Source organism: Alligator mississippiensis, chromosome 4 (assembly GCF_030867095.1).
Source record: "Alligator mississippiensis isolate rAllMis1 chromosome 4, rAllMis1, whole genome shotgun sequence".
NCBI classification, from domain to species: Eukaryota; Metazoa; Chordata; order Crocodylia; family Alligatoridae; genus Alligator; species Alligator mississippiensis.
This window is the reverse complement of record NC_081827.1, coordinates 147,034,960-147,054,985: the sequence shown is the minus strand read 5'-3', so window position 1 is coordinate 147,054,985 and position 20,026 is coordinate 147,034,960. Positions and strand designations below refer to the sequence as shown.

Sequence of the window (20,026 nt, the reverse complement as noted above, 5' to 3'; positions counted from 1 at the left end):
CTGAAATGATAAGAAAAATGGGTAGGATGCAGAATAGTTTAAAAAGTTTCTGTGCAACAGTCTGATTTAAAAAGGTAGAGATTTCACAGGGCTCCAGACCAGTGATCCTCAAGCAGGGAGGTATGGCACTCTGGGGTGCTATAATATCCCTTTAAGGGTGCCACTGTGTGCCATGCAATGTTGGCATTGTTAAGTGGTGCAAATATCATATGTTTCACTGAAACTGTTTTGCATACATAAGGGCATTGTCTAATGAAACAATATCCAGGCAGAGATGCAGGAAAATAGACATGAGACATGGTGCCTAAGATTGGAGCCATAATTGTCCATGCCTTACTTCATCCAATGAACAGCTACCAACAGATAATGCAGTGGATGGTCATATGTCTAGCTGCTTAAAACTGAATTCACCACCTGGTTCAGCTCCTCAGCTTGCTAACAGGACCCCTTTTCTTCTCCAGCCCAAGCTATAGTATCCCATAACCCAGTGTTTCTCAACCTGTGGGTTGTGACCCAAAAGTGGGTCACAAGAATATATGAAAGGGTCAGAAACAAACTTTAAAAATGGATTTTCCTTTAAAGGAGAAAAATGTGGGAAACTGTGGCTTTTCCCTTGCAGGCTAGCAGAGTTCCTGCCTGTGAAGGGCTGCTTTGGGGTCCCCATGCCCACATACACCCCTCCTGCCCCACACAGTGGGGAGCTGGGGCCTGGGGGCAGTCGGTCGGGAGTGAGGGGCACTGGGTCAGGATGGTTATTGATGTTTACAAATGGGTCCTGGTACAAAAAAGGTTGAGAGCCACTGCCATAACCAATTTTGCTCCTATTCACCCCATGCTCCCATCATTTACCTCCTGCAGGGATGATTTAATAGGTACAAAGCCCGAGAGCATCTTCACATCAATAATGGCCATGTTGGACTCACTCCGCTTCCCAGCATAACTGAAATGAGAGATACCCCATTAGTTTGGCTCATGAGGTAGAAACACAATGACCCTTTCAACATGTGAAATCTCCCCATTCAGCTATATTGGAGGATGGTCAGATCAGCAACAGTCCCACTTGTCTTACTGCAACTACAAACCAGTAACACACTAAATGGTTTTTCTTAACTCCCTTTCCTGACACTTTACCCCAGCAGCTGGGACGATGAGGGAGGTTACCTGGTCGAGATGACAAGGTCAAACTTTGGTGGGAAGTTGTTTGTGCAGGAAGCATTTGTCGGCTGTGCAGAGAGAGAAAACCCAGAGTCCTCCCCAGACAGGTGGATGTTGTACCTTAGTGTTGTCTAGAAGAGATAAAATGTGTCAGGCAGCAAAAGAAGGGAGTTCTGCTGAGCTATCAGCTGAAGGTGCTGAGGATCAGGGTGCTGGGCACTAGTTTACCTGCATGTAGACACAGCCGTTGCCATTCACTTCCACCCTGTACTCCCCTGGGACACTGGGCAGGGAAGTCTGCTGCAGCAGGAAGCGGTTTTTATTGTTCACCTGGAAGACCTTGTTTGAAAGATTCTTGGACTTGATCTCAACTGTGTTTTGACCATCCTTGGAGAAGGTGAGATGCGCATACTTGGCAAGAGCTTGGATAGCAACAATGGTGTCCTGAAAAGTACAACATGATCAGAAACAGACTCAGCTGGGATATGATGCATGAGATTAACACAGCTCATATACACTCCAAGGACACTATTTCCCCCAGTTAAGACAGAAAGAAAAGGGGGGCTTTATGGCTTGAATTATCTCAGGACACCTACTACTGTCTGCCACTATTGTGTGAATGTGGGCCAAATATTATTTAATCAAATTTAAAGAATGCAAAAAAGACTTCTATGCATAAGAGTCTGACATGTCTTGACAATTAAAGACAAGTACAAGAGCACCCATATATACCCAGCAGCATTAAAAGCAAATATTCAAAGAGGTAATAGTAACTCGGTTCAGCCAACTGATGACTCAGTGTATTAAAGTGCTACCCAACCCTGTCATCTCTAAAAACATACCCTTTAACCTCTCCAGTACCCTGTCAAGTATATTATTTTAGGTCACCAGATTTAGGCTATTTTTGACACGAGGAGGAAGTGAGTTCCAGGGTCTTACTCTTCTCATCAGAAATACCCAGCAGAAATACCCGTAATATATAGGAGAGGGATCCAGCTGGAAGACTCTTTTCAGGGTCTGTTCCTTCTAACATGAGGGAAAAGTCACCTGGGAGGAGGAGAATCCCCCATATGGATTCTGTTGTTTGACAACCCACTGCACAATCTGAGACATGTATGACAAGTCCTTTGGAGTCACATTGGATTGGTTGAGCAGTGCCAGCAGCACATAGCTGGTCAGTTCAACCTCGGCAGAAGAGGCACGCAAGTAGAAGGGGAAGTTGCCTGTTGGTGGCTTCTTTTCCAGCTCCCAATAAACTGAGCCATCTGGGAACAGAATAGGGATGGTGAGGAGCCTAAAGAATGAACTAGTGATTACCTTACTATTTTGTCATGTGGGGTAGTACAGTCCACTGGCTACCACTCATCTTTTGCCTGGGACTAGCCAGTTTGGGAACTTCTGGGCTCATTTCTGAATGAGAAGGGACCAGGATTTTCCTTCAGCAAGACAGGGTGCGTCTACACGAGACATTTACTGAGGAATTGCCTGTTTAGCTCCACAGTAAAAGTCTTGGCATCTACACGTACAGCCCTATTAGGCCTCAGGAAACTAATAAACTACACAGCAGGATAGTACTTATAAATACAAATACTATTCTGCTGCAGAGTTTTTTACTCTGCAGTAATGCATGTGTAGATGTTGATGTGGCTGGGTGAGGCACAAGGGTGTTACAATGCGGGGACCCTTGTGCCCCAGCCAGACTCTCTGCAGCATGTTAAGCTGAGGCAAAGCAGCCTCAGGCTGACAGGCTGGCCCCCTGTATTCCATGCCAGCAGGGCTGCTCTAACCTTGTTCCATGTGCTACGGTCCCGGGTGCACATGTAAACACAGTGCCCAGGAGCAATAAACTCTGGTGCGACAAGCATTAATATGTGCTCCCAAAGCTATAGATGGGGGAAATGCAAACAGAAGTCAATCAGAAGAAAGGAAATTGAGGCTGTGAGAACACTAGGCTTTGGTTTTCCCTTTGGCTTAGGGCACAAAGTTGAAAGAAGTTCAAAGAATCAATGATTGGTTTTAGAGAAAGCCTAGCCAAGGTTAATATGGAATGGGAAGATTGTAGTGGCCAGATATCAAAGAGTATTTTTTTGATGCCACAGACTATTCACCCAAACTACTTTAAATGCCTGCCATGGAAGACTTCTAAATGACCCTTACCACGTTTTGTAGCTGATTTGTCCAACTTCTCCAAGAAGAATCTGTGTTTTGCTTTATTGCTTGCTAAGCCATAAGTGTAGGCTAGGAGGGCCTGGCCATACAAATTGGTGACTCCATTGCTATCAACAGCCTCCAGACACTTCAGGCCATCCTGAACCACCGTGTGCTGGAAATGAAAACACAGTTTAGGGTCTGTGGTGTACAATATAGCATGTTTGCTTTCCCTATAACGGTGGGGGGGAAGAGACAACCTTGTTGGAGTGTGCCACAAATTAAACCCATACCCTCCTCAAGTGCCATTCCATTCCCTCTTCCCTGTCTGATCTGCTGCTTTGCTTTTTGCTCTCAGCCCTGTGCTCCCTGCCTGATTTGTTGCTTTGTTTTCTGCTTTCTGCCCCATCTGTTCCTGTGCTGCCCATCTTATCCCTGTTCTGCCACGTGCCACACAAAGAGGCTGCCTGTGGCACTTGAGGCACTCATGCCACAGATTGGCCACACCTACCCTAAAAGATTTTGGCTATTCTTTGAACTGGCACTACTGGAATGTCACGCTGACAGCATGGCTGGTTCATTTCCAAAGGCACTGAATGAAAAGTGCTGTATAAAAGAGGCATTGCTATTATTGTCATTGCTATCTGACGTAAGCAAAGAGAAATAATCACTCTCTTCAGCCTAGAAGCAGAGTGATTATTCAGCTCTGGGTGAATGCGCCTCTATTCTGGCTTATACATCACCAAGAAAAGTTACCATGTTGTCTCCTCACCATGTCAGTTACATCTGGGCCACCCAACTTGGAATTCTGATGTGCAAATTATGGTGTTGCACCTGTATAATTGAGGCAGAATTTGATCCTATGGAATGTTTTTTTAATATCTGTCTTGGATACTTTTTTGGTACTGAGACCCATCCTACCTGAGCACCTGGCCCTCTATAACAGTGCTGTCCAACTTGCAGCTCACAGGCCTTACATGGCTTGTGAAAGATTAAGTGGTGACCTCCAAACACTTGCCTAGTCGCTACTCCTGCCACCACCCCAGCTGCTGTTCTCCCTGGGATCTCAGCTCCCCTCTCCCCATCTTCCTCCTCTAGCTTTAATTTCCTTCCACTGCTCTGGGGGCAGGGTAAGGTGCTATAGCCCTTTGTGACCCGTGGATCACAGGCAGCCTACAGCTCAGAGCAGCTCAGGGTCCCTGCATGGTAGTGGGGGTTCCCATGTAGTTTGACAAGGCGGGGTGCAGAGGGGGAGTGGAGGGAGCCTGCACAGCACAGCTAACTGGGAAGAGGAGGCACTGAAGGCACAGAAGGGGGCCAGCACGGTATGTGGCATCAGGAACCTGCTGCTCACATAGGTGCAGTGCATGGCCCCTAACCACTCGGAAACTAGCAATAGCAGAGGGGAATTGCATTCAGGTCCCCCCATTCCAGGTACCACCCTACATCCTTCCTTTCTGTTGCTAACAAGCATGTGGGAAAATGAAAACACAATTCAACTCCAAGGTCCCAGAGTGAATTTTCCAGGCTAAAGGCTAGGAAATCTGCTGCATGCTGAACAAATTCAATCTGGATTGAATTTGATCAAAAACATTATTTTCTAAAGCAATGGAGTTCTTATTCGTAGTAAGGAGTTCTAGTGATAAATCAGGCTATACCTACAGTTAAACTGAAGGCAAGACACATGACTAATCCCCATAATATGTCAGGTGCCTATTGCACTACTGAGCCTATCTACATGCAACAACTCTGGTACAGAACTTTTGGTTTGTCCTTATAGAAACACAACGATTCAGAGCCAGCATTTAAGACATAGCTGAAGCAAAGGGACGCTGCACAGCTGATCACTTTTCTGCTGCTTGTGACCTTAGACTGGCCAGTCTAAGAAGGCAGGAAAGTGTTTACTTCATACCGAGGTGGAGTGTCCAGCTGCAAGAAAAGCTGCAATGACATAGGCTGTGAGTGAAAGTCCACTGTCTCCACCCTGAGCAGGAAAGAAAGGAAAAATAGGTCAATAGGCTTGTTTCAGATAAGCTTTCAGGTATCATGTACCTGCATCTTGGCACCTGGAAGGCCAGTACTCAAAAGGTAAGTATTTCCATTCAAGGGAACTTACATGCTGTGTGTGCATACATAAACTGAATATGTTAAATTTGACTTTACTTACTGTAATATGAGCACAAATGACTGGTGGGTTTACTAGGAGTTTATACTTGTAAAACACAGGCGAATATGGCCTGTGGTTCCCAGTTAAATGCATATATATCACATATATGCATATTTATATTATATTATAAAACTTCCATATTATATATATATATATAGCTCTGGGGAATAAAACTAAGGACTTTCATCTAAAAAATCCATGCTGCTTCTATGACACTACCTGCTGAAAGTTGTAAGGGTCATACCTTGCCTGTGGGAGGGCCATTAGAAAACAATGCTAGAGACGCAGGGCAGGTTTGAACATCTGGGCAGCAGGACAGTGTCAGGCTGTTTCACAGTTCTATCCTAATGATGGGTGGGACTGGAATTTATGAATAAGCTGAGATCAGTCACCTTCAAAGCATTGTTGAAATGGTTCCCATCCTTTGGGAAGCAACCATTTGGATTCTGTTTACTTGCCAGCCAGATCAGGGTCCTCTGCTGCACATTGCTGTCAATGTAGATGTAGCGCGTGGCTTCAGCGAAGGACTTGTACACAAAGGCTGTCAGCCTACAGGGGAACCACATAGACTGAAGTGAGGAGGAGTTGCAGAAGAGACTGTCTTGTGGTCACCTTGCAGCTTTCTTTCCCCCTTCCACTTTGTGGCCGGGGGTGGGGCGGGGAGAGGAGGCCCGTCACAACTCTGATCTGATCTCATATAAATCTCTGCACCATGGTTTACCTTGAGATGCTCCATGGGTGAGCAGTACTAGCTGAAGAACCCTGCTCCCCAAACACATCAGTTGGATCAGGGCAACTCTAATTATAGCCACAATGTATCAAGTGCCTTCATACAGTTTGCCTGTCCCCTTGAGCCATCTATCCACATAACCTGGGGCTGAAATGGAATGAGTGCACTAGGAATGAAAAGCTACATCTCCCATTCCCCAATCCTGATGGACTATCCATCCCTCCTCCTCTAACCTCTGTCCAGTGCTCAGATTGTAACCAGTACCCCAGTGGTAAAAAGCTTCAGCCCCACTGATCTGGCCAGTCTTCCTGCTTACACCTCTCCCCTTGACTACAGAATCAGATTCTGGAGGTACTCCCCTATCAAAAACAACTTCTTTCAGCACAAGGGACCCCAAGGAGATTCCCAGCTCTCACCATACGTTCCCTTGCTTATCTCTGTCCCCAAAGGCACTGTATGATCCATCTTCATGTTGGTAGGACAACTGCTTCTGATATCCTGAAAACACATCAAAGAAGACATATTTTCCAACAATAATGGGCCTGTTTCTCTGTTTCCAATTGAAGCTGTACCCTGTTGCATTTGAGAACAAAAGCAATGTTGGTGACTGGTTTCATTCTAATTGTTTGTGTGCTCCTCTAGCTCATTAGTAACTATTGCATAGTACCGGTATTATGATGGTATTTCAGTGCAAGAAAGCAAGCTGAGGTGGAGGAATCAAAAATCTTCTTACCGCTAGCTAAGTATGTAACGCCCTTGACTCTGATCTCATTAGTCAGCTGCCCTGTCTTGTTCAGATAGTCCAGGATGTAGATATTGGGTGTGAAACGAGCCATATTCTGCTCTGCGCAGCCATAGGGCATGTGGAGGAGATTCTCCATGTTCCGTAAGGTAGAGCCCAAGAGATCCCCTGAGGAACAGGAGACAGAGTCAGTGCAGTTCAGATATGCAATTTAAAATACAGCACTCTTTGGTACTAGTGAAATGGCAGCACCAAGGGAAGGACAGGGAAGAATCAGGTCCTTTATTTTTTATATAAATATTAAACTTACCAATGACTGAAAAATATGCTCTGGCTGATCCCTCCACTACGTTTGCTGGCAGCTTCAGGGATATTACTCCAGAGTTTGCTTGGCCTGTTGATAAAATATAATGCTAATAGAGAAAAAACAATCCCTTTCCCTTTCACAATATCTTTTCCCAACAGACAATATACTCTAAGCATCATATCATCCAAGTGAACTGGGCTGCTATTCCTTCCTTCAGTCTACATGAATAAACTTGTTAAGAAGAGAGGTGAAGTCACTTGCCCAGGGAGCCAGTGACAGAACTGAGAAATCTATTTCCTTGCCTGTGTGAAGAATACTTTTGACCTGTCCATGTGGAGAATAGTATCTATGACACACAGCTGAGCTGTTTCCATTCTGTGTGCCTACATCCAATAGCCATTACCTAAACACTGCAGAACTGCACTGGCAGCTGAGAGCAATGACACTGAAATGGAGTGAGCTACTTCTATTGCCCAAGAAAGAGAGGTACATGAAAAACAAACTCACAGCCTTACGGCTGAAATAGGTAATGCTGCTGAAACCTTTGATTTCAAAGAATGAAGGTATTAGTATGGAGGCAGGGAGGGAGGGAGGCTGACTTGGAAATGTTTGAATCTAAAAGCCACTCTCCAGTCAGTCTCTGATGCATTTATAACCTTGGCTGCATAGCAGGGGGGAATTTGCAAAGATGCCCTTACCTTTTGTACACATGAGGTCACTCTGGGTCACCTCCTTTTTGATGCCTTCAGGCTGGTTAGTGTGGAAAAATGGAGAGACAGGAAGAGGAGACAGAACACAACAATGAAACCAGGGACAAAAATGATATCATATAACATGTTTGTGCCAAGTGGGGCACCATAGGGTTATGCATCTGTTACACATCCAGCCTGCCACTTCTGAGTTCACAAAGTGACTTCCCTGCCATTTCACGAGGTCACTCCCTGTCTTACAGACTGCACCTTTTGCTCTGTGTAGATTAGTGATGCTCATAAACCTATCTGGCCCCTTAGGCTGGATGAGTGATGTGGGACTGTTCCATGGGTCGGATCCTTATTGTGGGATTGGTTCACAGGGTGTGATGCCCTGCATCAGCCAGGCCCACACACTTAATGTGGCCATGGAGCAACTCTGTGCATCAGCCCAACTCCGGCCAAATGACATGGCTCAGTGTGCCAGATTCAGCCCCTGGGTCCTTACACCACTGGTATAGACCATTCCTGCTCTGCGTGAAGGGGACAGAAGGTGCTCCCATCTGGAGAGACCTACACCCAGTTCGACTTAGTGGGGAGGAAGGAGGTAGTTTCCAGAAGAAATGGAAATGACTTCTCTCTATCTTGTCCTGTGGCATAGCTGCCTATACAACAAAGGCCAAATCATGCTTTCATCCCGGCAGCATCATGGTAGAAACAGACCAAAGGCACAAAAAAATACTTGTCAGGGCTCTCCCCAACACTAGGGTTCATCTCTTTCCCTCTGTACCCAGAAGGTAAAAGTAAATTCTGACCCCACAAAGGAAGGGTTCCTAAGATGCCTGCCAGATGTCACAGATGACTGTCAATTCAACCTCTGCTACATATGGAAAAACCCATCTGAGGCCACTGCACAGACATTTGAATGTCTGTGGCCACAGCACCGTAGAGTAGAAGACAGAACTAATGACAGCTAGATCATCATCCACAGTTAAAAGCAGCTGCCTCTTCAGTTTAAGTGGGATGGCTTGTGCTGTGGGTGCTAAAGGCCCATTGTCCCATCTGTCTTGATGGAATACAGTGGCTTCATTATAGCTTATAGCAGTAAGGCTTAACTGAAAGCAGAATCTGATCAAAGTTAGTCTCATCATATAAGGGACAGCAGAATTCAACTATGGGGTGCGAGGTTACGGTGTGTAGAAACTTGTTTGGAGAAAGTGGACTGATCTCTGTGTTTAGCAGGCACTTTCACTTACTCCTCCACAGATAACACATCTCATTGTTCTCTCAGGAAAATTGGTTGGTAGGATTCTTGGGGTCACTCAGAAATAGATCATCCATGCCCCACCAACTAACTTTTCTTATACCCTAGACCAGGACAAGGGGTGAAATCTCTATAGCTTGTTTCAGACTGAGAGTTAGTGTTAGGATGCTTTAGAGAGAATGAGCCAAATAAAACCAAGAGAGAAGAAAGTACCAGGGGGAGTTGGAATGTCCTACCATACCTCAACTAACAGCTTTTGGATGATCGTGTCCTTCCATACTATCTCCCTTGCTGAAGTACCATTCCCAACAGTTTTGTCACTTGATTGCGTCTCAGCAGTAATTGTGAAGTTCACTTCACCTGAAAGAGCCAGACCACAAGCCCATGAAATAAAATATATCCCAAATATCTACAACAGCCACCGGTTTCGCTTCATGATTCTAGGGTGACCTGAGAGTCCTCTGGGAAATTTGCTTCCTTTCAAAGCAGGTTAACCTGAATGAATCCTATAAGATCTGTCTTTCTTTTATTTTTTAAAATATGTCTCGTCTCAGACAGAATATCCTTGTTTGAAAATAACTATTAGTATGTCTTGCTTTTGTTGAAATTGTTCACTTAATCATCTGCAGGTATCTGCACAGTGGTACCCTCAAATAGTACTTCCTGTGCAGGAGAAAATTATCCTCAAAAGAATTAAGTTACTGTGCAGAAGGAGCAGTTTTTCCATAATTAACCTGCAGCAAAAACCATCTTCTGTTATTCCATGTAGTTTTCACCCTCCAATAATTCTCCAAATAGTTTCAAATTTTCATGGATTACTCTCAAGAATTTATAGAATGGAAGATTTTATTATTTTTAAGGGAGCATTTAACATAAATTGATTAAACTGCTGAATTTCTTTTCTTCAAAAAATCATAATTTTAGGAAATTTGGATGAAAAAAGTTAATTTTGAGCAGGCCCTTTGAAAATTAAGGAAAAAAATAAATGTACTTTTCTTGTTACTTCCAATTTTCTGTCCTGACAAATCACCAAATGATCTCTGCTGCTTCTTAAAAAAGACAGGGCAGAGTTGTACTTTATAGACTAATGAAGAGATAGATAAGCTTTCATGAGCAGCAGCTTACTTTGCCAGATGCTATGGCTTTTCAGAGCATCTGATCAAGAGAGATGCTGCTTATGAAAGCTTATGCATCTCTGCATAAAGAGCAACTCTGCTCTGCCTTCTACCTGACTTCAGACCAACATGGCTAACTACCTCTCTCTGCCTTTTTAAAATATTGAAAATTTAGGTCTGAATCCCCAGCTGTTTTAAACAAATACAAATGCACTGAAATCAATGAAGCTATCTCAGTTTATACCAGTTGAGAACTGGGCTCAGGGCAAACAGCATACTTCAGTATTTTTCATTGTGATTTTTAATACATAGCATTATCACCATCCAGATACTGGTGATTGAAGTGTGAAATGGGAAGGGTTTTAGGAGGATGAACAGAATATTGTAGAGTGAGAAAAGCTCCAAGGCTGGGCAGATTTGGCATCTGGGCATAGAAAGATCTCACGGGAAAAAAAGTCTGAAAATGTTTTACATCAAATGGGTGAGCTGAATGATTCATTTCAAGACAGACAGAAATTAACTCCCAGAAGCAGCAAACAGACAGAACACTAGGGTCTACTTAATAGCCACAAACAACAGAGTTCCCCAAGGCTGACTCTGTAAAGTCTGTCAATGCTTAATTGTGTGACAGAATTGCAGAGTAATAACCATTAAAAAGAAAATAGTGATATGCCATGAAAAAGGGCCAGCCAGAGAAGCTTACCTAGTTTGTGTGGGCTCACAGCCCAGATGTAGGTTTTCCTCTCATTTGCACACAACTTCACAACATTGTTCTCTGGGGTGAGGACCTCTGCCTTGTAATCATCTGACTTGGCTAATACAGCACTGATCTGAGAGAAAGAGACAAAAATTAAATCATGAGGAGGCTGTTCCTAAGAGGTTGCTGATAAGCTGATAAGAAGCTGTTGTTTTATTCTCTCTGATTCTGGTGGATGTATGCTGATGATACCATAAGGCCAGCAGCAGATCCAGGAGTAGGGTGAAGCCATGTTGCCCTTTGACTCTGCCGCACATATACAGCAAGCTCTGAGCTCACTGCTTTTTCAGCACATCTTGCCTGAGCACTGCATGCATATTGACCTCTATGAGTTCACCAGCTGATTGGTGCAAGCTCCAGCTGGAATCACTCTGGAATCAGAGTGAAGAAAACAAGGAAGGAAGGACATTACGTACCAGGCTGCATCTGTCCATGTAGTTGAAGACATTGGCTATTAAATTAAACTTTTCTCCTCGGACAATGGAGTAGGGCAGAGTGGGATCAACAAAGAAGGGCTGGAAAGCTGTCAGAGAAACAGTTGGGGATATGCCAAACCCAACATCATCCTGCATGCAGAAGGCACTGGCTTTCCATTCTGTGATGGTGTCAGGGATGACGAGAGAGATGTCAGCCTTTCCAGCAGAGCTGAGGGATAAGAGAGCGAGAGATGAGAGGGAGGAGAATAGACTTTGACTGTTCAGAGAACATTATCTAGCATGTCTACAGAAGAGACTCCCAAGCTGACACTATAGTCTCCTTTCCAACTATGTACATATATTCAAATAATCTGGGAGAATTCTCCCAGGTTTGTTCTTTGAGTAGAGAAATTTACCCAGAGGCGCGTATACAAGCATTTGAGTGCTGAGGCCCCAAATTGCGGAGAGCTTGCAGTACTGACACTGTGGCTGGAGGTGGGGTGGGGGAGGGGGTGGGCTAGAGTAGTGGTTCTCAACCTTTTTTGAACTAGGACCCATTTCTAAGCATCAATGGCTGGTCCCAACCCAGTGCCCCTCACTCTTGACCCACTGCCCCCCATCCCCAGGTCCCACCACCCCAGTGCATGAGGGAGGAGGTGGATGGGTGGGTTGTAGGGGTCCCAAGTCACCCCTTGCAGGCTGGAACTCTGCTACCCTGCAAAGGAAGACCCATGGTTTCCCACATTTTCTCATTTAAAGGAGAATCCATTTTAAAAGTTTGTTCACAACCCTTCCATAGATTCTTGTGACCCACTTTTGGGTTGTCACCCACAGGTTGAGAAATGCTGGGCTGGGGCAGGGGAGGTTTGCACACATTCCCGCATACTCTGAAGACTTTCCTGGTCTGCCAGGTGACAGATTGCAGAAATGCACACAGCAATCCTGATTAGTTATCCCAGACTGCCCATGGGCAGCATGTGTTTCCCTATAGCACAATGTGGGGATTGCAAAAGGAGAGTGGCCTGGAACAGAGACTGTCCAGGAAAAACTGAATATCTGTACAAGGCCTTAGTTTCCCTGGGCTAGCCCTCCCTATTAAGAAAATGTTACTGAGCTGGAAGTAAAGACTAAGTTGCATTTACTTGCATAGTTTTATCCTGGTTCCCAGAGTGTGAAAGAATGTTGCAAGGATGTTGGTGCCTGGGATTTTTTTTTTAAATTAGAAGACATTCTGAGTTTGTTTAAAAGGAGCTCTTAAGAATGCTGTTTGTGGAAGAAATAAAAACAAAAAAACAAACCTGCTATTCAGATACCATCCATTCATGTTAACATTCCAAAATCATGCAGCTTCAGAGCTAAGATTGGAATCTCTTTGAGGGCTCCCTGTTTTTATGGTTAGATGCTATTTACATTCTGGCTATTGAAAATTAAAAGGAGGCTTCTGGCTTTTTTTCTTTCTTCTTCTTTTTTTTGTTTTTGTTTTTGTTTTTCTAATCAGAAACTTTTGCTACATTTTTTGTTCTTGTATTTTGCATCCTGTATTTAAGCAGGAAGGGGCTCACACTGTTCTTTAAAACAGGGGCCATGCAACACTTTAATGGACATAAAATACCACCTATTAGGGTCTGGAGCTGGTTAAAGCATGGGATCTTATCTACATTTGAGCAGTGAGGAGGAATACAAGGGTAAAAAGACAGAGGTGCATGAAAGTGCTACGTGTTCTACAGCTTTTCTTGTAACCTTCACTTTAGTCCTGGGCGGACAATAATGAAGACCTCAGATTGTAGAGAAGAAAAGGAAAGAATGGCAAGAGTACTCACTTAGTGGGAACTAGCTTCCAAATCCAGGTCTCAGGGAAAAATTTCCGAATGGTGTTTACTATTCTCTTTGAAGCACCGAAAGCACCACCAAAAATCCCTGCTTCTTCTAGGGAGGAAGAAGAGAGATGAACATAGGAAAAGTGTAATGTTGGGCAGGGTAGTCAGAAGTGATCTGTTATGCTGTGACTAGATACTGTGTCAACCGAGACAGAGTATCCTTGCAGTAATTTTGGCAGAAAAAAATCCTATTTGAATATTTCTGCATCAAGAAATTTCTTTTTTTTTTTAATTTCCCCCCTACAGAAATATTGTAAAAAGCAAGAAGCTGTGGGGGGAAATGACTTTCTCACAATTTTTGATTGTACCTCCTTTGTACCATTTTTCATTTAGAAAATCATACGGACTACGAATTTCCCCCCTACTTTCTTATACTTTCTGTTTTCCACCATTATTTTACCATTGGAAAGTTCACAGGACAATTAGCCAGAGCCACTGGTTAGCTGTAATAATTAGTGCTCTATCCCAGGCCCTCTTCTTACAGCAAAAAGTAGAATAAGGCTGATGAGATGAGTCTCAGGAATGGTTTCCTTACAAAGACCCCAAGCAGCCTATTCAAGGCGCTGTTCCCTATTTAAAGATGGTGCTATAATAGAGAGTTATCGCTAAATATCCATTATATAAGAAAACTACTGTACAGTACCTCAACCAGTTAAAGCAGTAGCTGGCAACTTTTTACAAGCCATGGGCTGGGTGCCAGGTGCCTTTAGTAGCATGTCAGCATCAGGGGCTTTCCCTGTTCCCACACCAGGGCCAGGCAGCTGGGAGCTGCATCTGTGCCATTGCTGCTTCTCTGAGCTTCATGCTTCCTGGCTGCTGCATGGGTGCAGCTTCCAGCTAGTGGGAAGCTGTGCCAAAGCCATGTAGCTGCAAACTGTGTCTATGCTGCTGCTGCTTTTCCCTGATTTCCTCCAACCCTCTTACCTCCCTGTTGCAGCTAGGACACAGCTCCCCACTGGCTGGGAGCTGATCCTGTGGCACAGCTGGAGGTGGAGGGGGTGGGGAAAAGTGGCAGTGATGTAGGCACAGATGAAAGCCGCCCCACCCCAGCACAGCTCCTCACTGCCCAGCCCTGGGGCAGGTATGGGTGCAAGCACAGGCAAAACCCTCCAGTTCTTTGGCCTGGATCCAGTGGCTCCATGAGACATATTTTGCCCATGCCATTTGCTGCCAACGCATAAGCTGGAGCAAAGGGCTGGGAGCACCAGCACTGAACAATTCATTTGCCTGGTGTGTGCTTCAGCTTTTCCATGTGTTATGTGAGGATGGTGATAATTTTTCATTTCCATGGCATAGGGAGAAGGATAATTATAATACCTGTTCTCTTTGCAAAAGGCTTTGAGATCTATAGATATTAAATGCTAAGTATTATAGTATCTTAGGGCTATTAATGGACCCATTATATTTTTTAACTGATTTGCTTTATTTAGATTTTTGAGCCACTGTTGAGCTGGTAAAAGTCTCTAGAATGATCAACTCTGAAGAATAAAATTGTTTTCTTCCTCTGAAAGAGGCAAAGCCGCAGCCTTCCTTCCCTTTCCCATTTTCCTCCTACACTCAACCAGCAGGGAGGTCATTCTCTATTTCTGCAGGGATTATCTGCCACAGACCATGTAAGGCAAGCCATGGTGTGGGGATCTGTCACAGTGAAATCAGACATGCTGACTGGCAAATTTATTTTACCCAGGAACAATTCTGAGGAGCAGGCTGATTGGAAGTGATCAACTGCAAGTGGAAGAGAAAACCTCTAATGTCTTGTCCCAGGCCATCTAGCCCACTTCTTTATTTTTTATGCAGTACCTGCATACTTATGAAATACATCTTCTTCAGGGCATGCTTTTTCTGTTTTGCACACAACTGGCTTCCTTGTCATAGAGTTGGTAAAAATCTTGAGACCCAGATCCTTAAAATAAAATAATATATTGATTAATTGTGTTGTTTGCTGAATTTACTAATTAATCATCAAAGCACATCACCTATCCTACATCTTATTTATTAATAAATGGCAAGGCAAGGCAAGCACCCTTCTTTTCTTTCCCTGCCTCACTCTCCATTTTCTGTGCTTTTAGCATAGTTAAATGCAAGACTCGGTTTCACTGTGGCTCATTTATCACTAGACCATTTATCAATGACATCTGCTGGTCATTCAACAGCAGCAGTGGTAGTACTCAGGTCTGCCCATCACTGCTGGGTAAAGGAGTCATGGCAACATGAGGCCAATAGAAGTGGTTTATTGACTCCTTATAAGCCAGGTGTAAATGAAACCTTAATACAGTGGTTCTCAACCCTCAGAGCCTCAAGGACTCTCTTCATAGCTTGTCTGAATTTATGGTATCCCAGTTGAAAATCACTGAGCAAGATCTAAATTCAGAAAAGATATGGGTGAGGAGGCCTCAAGGCTAAAAAAGAATAATTGATCTGGCTGGTGCCACTCAAGGGCAACAGGGGCAGAACCTCACTCCACTGTGCCCTGCTCTTTCCACTGTCTGCACCTTTCCCAACCCTTGTCCATACCTCAGAGAGCAAGAGCAGCCCCTGCCACTAAGATTGCACCTGAAGGGTTTTACATGACAGCAACCGCCCTCATGGCCCTTACCACCGGCCCCAGGAGCGTGAGACAAGTGGAAGGTATGAGTTGGGTTGCAAATCGAAGGTCTGTCTGTTGGTCTGCGCACTTGCCCACTTGCAGCAGACAGTGCTGCTGAGAATATGGAGGGGGCTGCCACCGGGGCCTCTTGGAAGTAGAAAAGACATGGAAAGGCAGTGGCAATTCCCAGAGAAACTTTCACAGGCACTGCAGTCACAGAGTGCCAAATAGGGAAGGAGAATATTTATCTCCTCATGCAGGGACTGGGTGGCATGGCACCATTAATAAAATCTTGGCACCCTGGCTGGGAATCGTTGCCTATACACTGGGAGCAAGTTCCTGTAACTTCCTCCATGCTCTTCCCTCTACTGGGCTAATATACTAGGAGTGAAATCCTGCCCCCATTGAAGTCAATGACAAAACTCCCTTTGAGATCATGAGGTGAGGATTCCATCCCACATTATTCTCTCATCACTCATTTCCTTCCTCAAGATCTGAAGGCATCAGGATATAAACAGGGAATTAACAAGGTATCATCAAGTCCCAGCACACCAGAAGTAGCTTAGGTTCACACAAGAGCATTGAGAAATAAAACCAACAGTTCATCCTGTAGCTTTCTTTCTGACCCACTCTGCCTGCATGTTGTAACCCTCTCCCCATTCTCTGTCTGTTTTTTTGTCTGCAAGCTTCTGGGAGCAGGGATGGTGTCTGATTTGGCAAATGACTACTATATCATAGATGCAATTGAATAACTACAGCTAATAGTAATTAACAGGCTGGCATAAAAAAGCATCACTGCCAGAGGAGAATGGGAGCTATCAGAGACCCTCAATGCCTCCAGCAAACTCACCTTCTCCCATAGCAGTATGAACCATTTATTGAACAACATTAAAAGATCAGAGGCCTAAGTCTCCCTTCAGTTTTTACCTCCTATGCCGCTCTTTGTACAAAGGCAATAAGATGGTAGCAGGGTAAGGGAGGTATTCAGAACACGTACCCTGAAAATCATGTAGACATCACCATCATGACTAACATTCACGGGCACATAATACAAGCCATTGAAAAAGGCGTTTTTATAGGGGATGCAAGGCTCACTGTTGTCATCTTCCAAGTTGAGTCCTTGGTAGTAATAGCCATACAAGTTTCCTGTACGTAACTCAGAGTAGATCTGGTGGACAGGGATGAAAATAGACAAGCATAAGGAAAGGTCTCAGATTGGCATACAGTCTTGGGAAATCACACCCAACAGTAGGTGGGTCAGAAGAGAGGTGAATTTCAAAGTCTGAGTACTAGCCCTACTACTGCTTTTCTAGCAGCTGCACCAATAGAACTGAATCTTCACACACATCTTTGGTTCCATAAATCTATGGGAGATTTTCAGGGCCTGGTTTCTGCCGGTTTTTGTTATTCCCACATGAGCTGTGACCTGGTAACTAGGAAGTGCTAAGATGGTAACTGCTAGTGCAGTAAGTAGTAACACAAGCAGACCTTGCAGATGGACTCAGTTACATCCCACCATACTGCATGCTGGGTCTACAGGAGAAAAGATCTTTGGAAGCAGGGTCATGAAGGAGAACTCAGAACTGCCTGTAGGCACATCCCTGCCATGTTAAACTAATGACATGGTAGACTAGATATTTCTGAGTAAAGGGAGTGTAAGGCTTGGAGGCAAGACTTACAGTCTCTGGAGAGAGCTCTCTCTCAGGATTCAGAAGCAAGACACTCTGGTCTACAGCCCGCAAGGCACAGTATGAGTTGGCAGCAGCTTCAACGTGGAGGTTGACATCAGAGCCTGGAAGCCCCTGTTTCTCAGAGAACTCTAGCTGGACCTGGAATTGAGTAGAGAAATGGTAGCTACTGAGGAAAAGCATCTTGGTGCATAAATGACAACATTGTGGGAAGATGAATAGGTTCTCATCTTTCACCATCTCTGTGAATCAAAGTCCTCACCATCAAATAGTCTTCTGGAAGCCCTGTTCTGGGACTGACATGACCATTTCTACCCTCATCCATCTCCCTCTCCTCCCTTCACTGCTGTTTCCATCTATTTTCTCCCTGTAAACTTCTTCTATTTCCTTTCTATTCTTGTCGATACTGCCATTCACTTTGTTAGTCCTCCAGATAGGCACCTTCTTTCCTGTCTCTCCTATCAGGCTAGCCTAAGTCCAGGGCTGATGTAAATGGAGTGACACCTGCCTGGTTCCCCTAGCTTGTGGCAATATGGCCAGGTCTTGAAGAGAAAATGAAGTTCTCACCTTGTTCTTCAAGCACCGTTCTATATTCAGGTAAGTGCTATCAGCCACCACCTCCCTATGAGGGTGCACAGTGTAGACCAGCAACCTGGCATTGGGGGCCAACTTCTCACTGATAGGCAGCTGGATAGTGAACATGCCCCGAGAATCTGTGGAAAGAATTTGGAAGCAATAGTAGAAGAAACAAGGAGAGCAAATTGGAGGAATTGGGGTTTTGGTGGAAGGCTTAGATTTTTTACTGTAAGCTAAAAGTTGCTTTAAAAGGAAATGGCTGGATATTGGAAGACCTGTCTCTCACCGCCCTCAATACCATGCCAACACTAAGATGCTGAGCACATGGCACCTGGCTGAGAGTGGTGGAACGTGTGCTGCAATTGATGAGGAATTCTGCACGCTTCAGTTCTGCACAGGAGAATCTGTGTGCAAGCGACACAACAAAGCATCTGATGCTGTCTGCAGAGATCAGTTGTAGAGCCCTCAGCACCAAATAGCACAGGCCTCTATCTCTTAAACTAATTGAGAGTTGCTTTAGCTGTGAGAATAGCTAGACTATTGCAATTCACCAGCACCTGGAGGAGGATAGAGGATAAAAGATACACCACAAGGAGTGAAACATGCATATGTTTCCTGCCAGTACCCTTTAACTGAGGACAGGCTAGAAAGAGAACTGCTTCCACAATAAGAATATTATCACCAGTATAAGCACAGACATCAGTTTGCTGTGAATTTGTCATTTCTGAATATCTGGAGTCATTATCAAAGAACTGGGGAAAGGATAACAAGTCCCAAAGTGATGCTTAGCCTAAAAACACGTCAGAAGTGTAATTTCAGAAAGGGTGAAATTATACATTACACTTAGACCATCTAAATCTGTGGCATGTTAAAAGCGTTAAAGTTAGAGCATGCTGTGAGCAGTTGCATGTTAAGGGATAACACCATTTCTGGTCTGCACAGCTCAGAGTTATCACTAGAGAATGTGGCTAGGAACCAGGACACTGGGCTCTATCCCTGCTGTAGGTGGGGGAGGAGGGCTGGGAACGGTGTACCCTGGGGTGCCGGAGGACTGAAAATCTCTCATTTGATCTCCCAGGAGCAGACTGAAGTTACTATAACACAAGCTAGGTCATGAGTGACTGATGCCGCCTTATTTGGCAGGGCACATGCCCCCCCCCCCCCCCCCGCGACCAGTCCCACTAACTGGGTGGGGGGGGGGGTCCCCCTGTGGCCAATCTAGCTGCCCTGGGGAGAGGGGCACCCCCTACATGTACACCCCCTACGTGTCGCCACTGAGCTAGGTTGCACAGCCCAGAGTTAACCCTCACCTGAAGTAGTGTAATTTTGAAACACTCAGCAGGCACTTAGCACAAGCTAAGGAACTTTAACATGTAAACAGCCACATATTAAGAGACCTTACCATGATCTAACTGTAACTTCACCCAAAGTGATGTTTGTCATTCTCTAGATGTAAAAAGGTTTGGTCACCTAATCAATGAGCAGAAACAATAGTGTATGACTGACTGTAACCCAGTTAATGTACACCTATGGTCTTTCTCACAACCTGGGCATGTCTACATGAGACATTTACTATGGAGCTGCCCAATTAGCTCCATAGTAAATTTTAGTGTCTACAAATACTACCCTGCTTCAAAGTTTTTTTTGTGAGCAGCAACACACATGTAGGCACTGATGCAACTGGCTGGGGCATGAGGGTGCTTCAGTGTGTGGGCTGCCTGCCAGCTAGACCTGCACTGGAGCACCCTCATGCCCCAGCTAGCTCCTCCACAGCACACTGAGCCAGGTCAGAGCAGCTGCAGGCTGGC

At 44.7% G+C, this 20,026-nt stretch overlaps 1 protein-coding gene across 1 annotated transcript in view; it reads right to left on the bottom strand.

The window, feature by feature from the left end:
* The window catches only part of LOC102561360 (ovostatin), a 51,604-nt gene that overhangs the window by 5,625 nt on the left and 25,953 nt on the right, over window positions 1-20,026 (bottom strand). The window contains exons 14-32 of the mRNA XM_019490284.2: window positions 18,210-18,355; window positions 17,634-17,783; window positions 16,952-17,122; window positions 15,168-15,270; window positions 13,311-13,416; window positions 11,491-11,719; window positions 11,021-11,147; window positions 9,444-9,562; window positions 7,948-7,999; window positions 7,253-7,336; window positions 6,934-7,110; window positions 6,617-6,698; window positions 5,863-6,019; window positions 5,216-5,287; window positions 3,313-3,478; window positions 2,203-2,420; window positions 1,384-1,599; window positions 1,162-1,286; window positions 850-940 (exon numbers count right to left, since the gene is read on the bottom strand). Coding sequence (XP_019345829.1) covers window positions 850-940; window positions 1,162-1,286; window positions 1,384-1,599; window positions 2,203-2,420; window positions 3,313-3,478; window positions 5,216-5,287; window positions 5,863-6,019; window positions 6,617-6,698; window positions 6,934-7,110; window positions 7,253-7,336; window positions 7,948-7,999; window positions 9,444-9,562; window positions 11,021-11,147; window positions 11,491-11,719; window positions 13,311-13,416; window positions 15,168-15,270; window positions 16,952-17,122; window positions 17,634-17,783; window positions 18,210-18,355 — 2,591 coding nt within the window. The remainder of the gene's footprint in view (window positions 1-849; window positions 941-1,161; window positions 1,287-1,383; window positions 1,600-2,202; window positions 2,421-3,312; window positions 3,479-5,215; window positions 5,288-5,862; window positions 6,020-6,616; window positions 6,699-6,933; window positions 7,111-7,252; window positions 7,337-7,947; window positions 8,000-9,443; window positions 9,563-11,020; window positions 11,148-11,490; window positions 11,720-13,310; window positions 13,417-15,167; window positions 15,271-16,951; window positions 17,123-17,633; window positions 17,784-18,209; window positions 18,356-20,026) is intronic.